The 6,300-nt window shown below is 41.6% G+C and overlaps 1 protein-coding gene across 1 annotated transcript in view; it reads right to left on the reverse strand.

Annotated features, from left to right (window-relative positions):
* Positions 1-201: 201 nt before the first annotated feature.
* The window catches only part of LOC109477837 (midasin-like), a 19,446-nt gene continuing 13,347 nt past the window's right edge, over positions 202-6,300 (reverse strand). The window contains exons 2-5 of the mRNA XM_019779255.1: positions 4,081-4,242; positions 3,569-3,699; positions 2,763-2,930; positions 202-2,039 (exon numbers count right to left, since the gene is read on the reverse strand). Of these exons, the coding sequence (XP_019634814.1) occupies positions 1,980-2,039; positions 2,763-2,930; positions 3,569-3,699; positions 4,081-4,242 (521 nt within the window). The 3' untranslated portion in view covers positions 202-1,979. The remainder of the gene's footprint in view (positions 2,040-2,762; positions 2,931-3,568; positions 3,700-4,080; positions 4,243-6,300) is intronic.

Consider the following 6,300-nt stretch of genomic DNA (forward strand, 5'->3'; position numbering starts at 1 on the left):
GTAGCTTCGCTTTTCAAGTTTGTGACGTCATCGAGGTCACATATAATTGTGATATGTTTGGGAAGCTGCCTAAATCTGATAAACGTCATTGTTATGCAGAATCCAAACTTTTCACGAAATCAGTTATATTTTTTTTTACCAAAGATCCAAGATCCCTGCACCAGCTAAAGCTTTCTATAAATAAACACCACCGCTCCAATGTAACTTGTACACTTTGTGTATTCAGGCTGTAAGCAACAACAAAAAGGCTCCGGCCATGAGGCGTCGCCAAAAACCGTTTCCAACGACGTGAACATCAAGGTACATTTCAGATCAACCAGTCGATACAATCAATGTGCACAGGTCAAGTCTTTAAACATAGAACGTTACAATCGAAAAAGACGTTACCGATCAAAATTTAAATGGCGAATCTCACCCAACTTAGAGTACATTTGCTTGAGACTCCTATACCTTTACTTAAGTTCATTTATAAGTTTATATTTCCATAACATTAAAGTTATATTGTGTTTGCCATTTCATATGTACCACGGTTTCTTTCTTTGTGTTGACATCAAAATACTGTTGTAACGTCAGGACCTGTTTGTACGTTCAAATATCTGTAGACTTTATATAGATACCATACCTAAACCAGCATGAATGCATATCACGTTATTAATAACAACATCATTTTTACTATACCATCAACTACGACAAAAATAGATTGTGTATATAGCTCTGAGCTCTTCATATCTCTTAGCATCTCTTGCCATTTTTCCTCAGTATGTTTGAACTTTCACAATATACGTTGTCTGAAGTCCGCATTTATTTTCACTTCCTGTGTACAATTGTCTTTTTCGAAAGTTGCAGTACTGCAGATAGTTGATAGGTGGCACTTCAACGTCATAGAACAGAGTAAGATTTCTGCCCTAGGTTTACGAATGGTCCCACAAAGAAACTGTAATCAAGCTAGAATCACCTTCCATTATCATAGGTATGTAAGAATATTCCAGCAGTTATAGGCATGTTTTGATAGACAATAGTTATAGGTTGGACTGCTTTAACTATTAAACTTAGACCTGGCACTTCTTCTGTATTCTGATTGTTAAGAGTCTTCTATTCCAAGCTTGAGGGATTTGTGAAAGATTGGTGTTTGAATCACTAAAATTAAGGTGTTACTTCAGCCATTTTTGTACCTAACATTCAAGACCAGTCTTTAAGTTTATAATCCTTTCTCAATATGTTTTCTCTTGTGTATAGGATTCTCACAATGCTCTTGCCTCTACTCCTTTTTAATCTGACTTGTTGTGTTGACACCAATGCAGCACTACGGAATATCGTTCAAATGATCATTGCCGATGTTCTTATACTTCCTTCTCAAATTTAAAAGCATCCTAGCAACATGACAAAAAATGCCAAATTTTCAAGTGCTGAAAAAGAGATATGTTGTACTTTAAACGTATCGTTCAACCACCATACTTCCCTCATCTTCATCGACATTTCAATCAAATAACCCCAATACTTTAAAAAGTCAATTCCGTGAATTGCTTGTCAAATGTTAAACACTGCACTTAGCATAAATTTCAAGAAACAGCAAGGCATATGAACAACGCATCATGAAAATACAGGACTTACGGACGCACTGAACTTTACCATGAAGTAATAGAAGTAGCAATTAACTGTTATATGTTAATTTCGCAAATCCCAGCGTCGATACGACTAGCGTGTACCACACACAATGCCTGTTAACATCTCTTGAGTTACGAGAGTAACGCACGCCACCTCGCGATCCACTTCGAAACTACACAAAGCTCAAAGGAACGTTTTGTTGTTCCCTGTAGTGGTAGTCAACCCATCACAAGCCAGTAGCGGTAGACAGAGAGACTAGGGACAGTGCTAGACAGTGCTGACGGTTAGGCATAGGGTGTCTGGTGTTTGGCAAACGAGACTCGCTGTTGTCTGCGGTTGTTCGGATAGAAGCGCCCTCGTGCGGATCCTCCGCGCTATGACCCCACTATGAACTCCATCACGCACTTGTAGCTACACTCTGGCACTGTCGTTTCCTGCAACGTAGAATCATAACTTCAATTAGAAATGTAACATTTGCAAAGCAAGTGCATAATGTTTACTCTCACATGGTCTAGCCTAACAAAGTACTTCTCTGTTTGTTCTTTCTCAAACACATTCATTTGTATTTGGTGGCCAGCCCCTCTACCCAGCTCTGTCTTGCAACTTGCTACATGCATGATATAATCCAACACCACAGGATGTCTGCTACAGCACCGATTACCATGGTGAAGGCCGCCTGGTCTAGGTCATTGACCTTATTGGGGACAAAAGAAGGGGAATGTTGTCCTTCTGCGAAGGTCATCAAATTAACGACATCGGGCTCTACGAATCATCCCCAATTAGAGACGGAGGACACCACAAACTATTTTCTGTATTTGAACTCACATGTCTCGTCGGGAGGGGGACAGTTAAGTTAAAGTTAAAGAGCCTTCTCCGTTTTCAATAGCCATGGGCAACACAGCACACAACATTACAGTAGGGGGCTAGTCCACTGGTAGTCGTGTGCGTGTGTGTTTAACTCCAATACTCTTTCCCATGGCCAAATGCTGAGTGCTAAGCAGAGAAAGCAGTATATGTACCAATTTTAAAATCTTTGGTATGACTCGGGCGGGGATCGAACTCACGACCTACCTAATGCAAGGCGAGCATTCTACCCACTTGCCTTGGCCATTGCACCGGTTATAGTTATCGACTTCCTGGAACATGTAATATTTTACCTGATAAGCGCGTTTGAGTCGAGCGGCCAGGTGGAGAGCCTCTCCCTTCATCTTACACATGTCGTCCACGTCCTGACCTTCGACCTCTGCCAGCATGTCGCACACCTCGGCCAGGTCGTACTTCATGGCGCGGTCACAGGTGGACGACGAGATACCGTGCGCGGAACCCTGGAGACATTAACGTTAACGTTAGAGATATAACTACAGAAGTAACATTTGCAAAGCAAATACACAATGTTTACCTTCGGACATGGTCTGCTCTGTTAATTCTAACCCAAACACATTCACATACATTTGCTACTAGTATATGGTGACAGGAGCAGAGCAGACCATGAAATTGCAACATTATGCAACCCAACACCAGTCACCATGGTGACAGACGTCAACAAATCATGTCATTGGTCAGGTCAGAGGTTAGTGTTTGGAGCAGAAGAGGAAGAAGAAACTGAGTAAAAACAATATATTTTCCTTCGGTAAACATAATGAGAAACTAGAAACTTTGGAAACATTTGCAAACCATGCATAATGTTAACCTTCGCTTTACCTAGGGTCTGCTCTGTTAATTCTTACTCAAACACATTCATATATATGGTGACAAGAGTACAAATCCCTCATGCTATAAAATTGCAACATGATGTAGTCTAACACTAGTTACCATGGTGACAGGTGACAGAGGTCTAGTTCAGGTCGTTGACCTTATTTGTTTGGAGAAGAAGAGGAAGAAGAAACAGAGCAAAATAATATGTTTTCCTTCTGCGGAGGTAAAAATAAAAAGTTGAAGTTGTTGCTCGTGTACGTGTACTCACACACTGATAGCAGGCCTCGTGTCTGTTACACACGGCGGTGAAGTACTCCTTGTACGGCCCGGAGGAGAGAGGACTCCCGCTTTCTATCAGGTGACAGTCCGACACGTTCACTGGACAGAGTGGAGGGGACACTGGAACGATATCAGAAAAAATCGTGCATTAATATTCTTTGAAAAGACCAACAGCTGTGGAGACTGTTCCAAGATGGGGGTGTCGCTTTGTAATGCTGTATTACCTATGAAAACTGCTAAGATGTAAAGAATAACTAACTATCATACTAGCAAACGACATACCCACCTACATACATACAAATGCAGCAAACTGATCGTACGTGAGTTATAGCCGAGAACTCACATAAAAGACTAACCACAGTGCGCCTTCCCGTAGTAACAAGAAATCGAAGATTTCATAATTTTGGGAGGTATTGGAGATTTTTTATTTATTTTCGGCTTCCTAAACTCCTTTTTGAGTGATAGAGTGAGTGAGTGAGTGAGTGAGTGACGTAGATGTACCTGCTTCAGTCGCTTTGAGAAGATCCTCCACCTTGTCCAGAAAGGCCTCCACTCGGTCCTCGTCCAGGGCTAGGTCTTCCGCTTCGGGGCTCCTCGGCTCGTCTTCGGCTGTTTCTGGAGGGATGTCGGGGTAGTCGTCGGGATAGTCCTCTACCACATCGGCTGCCATTAGACATGATACAACATCATACGATAAGAAAGAATCCAGATGGAAGACAGCAATGGTTGTACAGCTACAGTTGTTACTCAGTAATTGTACAAGAACGTTTTTGTGTTCTCTATGTATACTATACGCCTTTATCGTTTTTGATGTTGTTTTGATCAATTTGTAGATGTACTTGTCCTCTGATTTTTTTTCAGTGCCATACTCTGTATTTGTGAGTTTGATTTAAAATAAAACCTCTGAGCTGTTGTGAATTTCTTGTTATATTTTTTTGTAATTTTTCGCAGATTCTGTACATATTGCGCTGTCGTCTGCGAGGAGACTGTTTGACCTTCAATTTGACCTTCTTGTCAGTCTTTGGTTACACAACTCCCGTCACTTCCTGTAACTTCAGTGTATTTGAATAACTACAGCTACTTCTAGCGCCTTTTCCCTCCCCAACCGACGTCAGCTACCCATTTTACACCTATTGGTGTGGGAAAAGTCGTGTTAAGTGCCTTTCCCAACTACTCAGCGTCTTGTCAGGGATGACAGGAATCGAACCCGCGACCTCTTGGTCTCGTATCCGCTCACCTAGCCACACGACGCCACAAACTTCCGTACACGGCTTTACAAACGCGGCTAATGCATTCCCCTGGTAGACTCTACTCAATCATCTATATCTGGTGCATCGTGCAGTCTCAACTAACTCGACAGTATTCCCAGTCAACTCGCACGTCTGTGTGGGGGAGGAGTGGGCAGACAGAAAGATGGCCCAGATATCAGTGTGTGACTCAACAAGTAATTACGTTTTAAAATCCCATTACATTTTCCCAATATGATGTCGCCATGTGGGCATGGGAATACGCGCCGGATGGCCTTCTGAGAAAAATATGTCTACATGGTACATCATGCAAGTTGGTCACATCTTCAGGAGGTATATGACGTCAATGTGGAGCTAAACGAAACACTGTGACTATCACATGGTCTTGTTTAATACAATTCTGATGATTATAGGTAGAAGAATAGCGGCTACTATATCAGGCCACGTACTCCAATTTAATTTTTTGGTTCTCGGATTTTTTTCGGAACATTATGAAGTGACGGCGAAAAATGAAAATAAAAACAGGTCTAGACATTCTATTATAGCCCCAAATGCTACGATAGGAGCCATGGAGACAACACAAAAGGCTGGGTTAGTATTTAAACAATGAATTTTGAACTTTTGATCAAACCACTGCTCTGATAGATGAAAAAACTGTAACAACGTTAACTATGAATAAAAGGAATTTCCTCAACTGTTGGGGGCAATAAGAGCATATTCGAGTTGATTTAGAACCAGAATCTTTTTTTTTTGCAAATCAGAAAAATGAAGAGGCGAATCCGAGAACCACCAACAAATTAAATTAGTGCGGCCCTAAGGCGGCGAAAATTGATTGCTTTTTCGTGCTGAAGTTGACAAAATCGATTTCTGAACGGAATGGTATCATCCTCACTGACGTCATGTCCGGTATTGTCATGGGACTATTATACGTCCTGACGTCATCAGGTGGGTGGTGCGCCTTTCAAGGGCTCTCCAAATGGGCTTTAATATTTAATGTTTAGGTATCAATTCTCATAGAGACTGTAGCGTGATGGTAAGCCTTTCCATGCCTCTGTGGTCATAACGATAACCCCGACCTTCATACACCATACTGCCTTCTGATCGATCAGTGTGCTAAAATTCAAACCTACCAGGAGTTTTCTTTTGTATACTTGTTTGATTCTTTTATATGATTTATTACTCCTATGTTCAATTATAACTACTCAATGTTATATCATTCTTTTAAAAGTCTGGATTATTTGGAATTTGACCTCTGACCATCTTAAAAACCACTCACCGATTATCTTTGTACTGTATTATGATTTTGGTTTGATTTATTTTTATTCCTGTGCTTAATCAATATTTTATGTTGTCAGGGGTCTCCCCAGGAATTTTTAGGGGAGTGGTGCTGGAATTTTTTTGGAGGGCACGTAGTGCCCGACGCCGCGCGAAGCGCGGCTGTGAGGGGGGGGAGAGGTCCGGAGAGGGGGGGGGA

Source organism: Branchiostoma belcheri, unplaced genomic scaffold, assembly GCF_001625305.1.
Source record: "Branchiostoma belcheri isolate BF01 breed outbred unplaced genomic scaffold, Haploidv18h27 scaffold41, whole genome shotgun sequence".
In the NCBI taxonomy this organism is placed as follows: domain Eukaryota; kingdom Metazoa; phylum Chordata; class Leptocardii; order Amphioxiformes; family Branchiostomatidae; genus Branchiostoma; species Branchiostoma belcheri.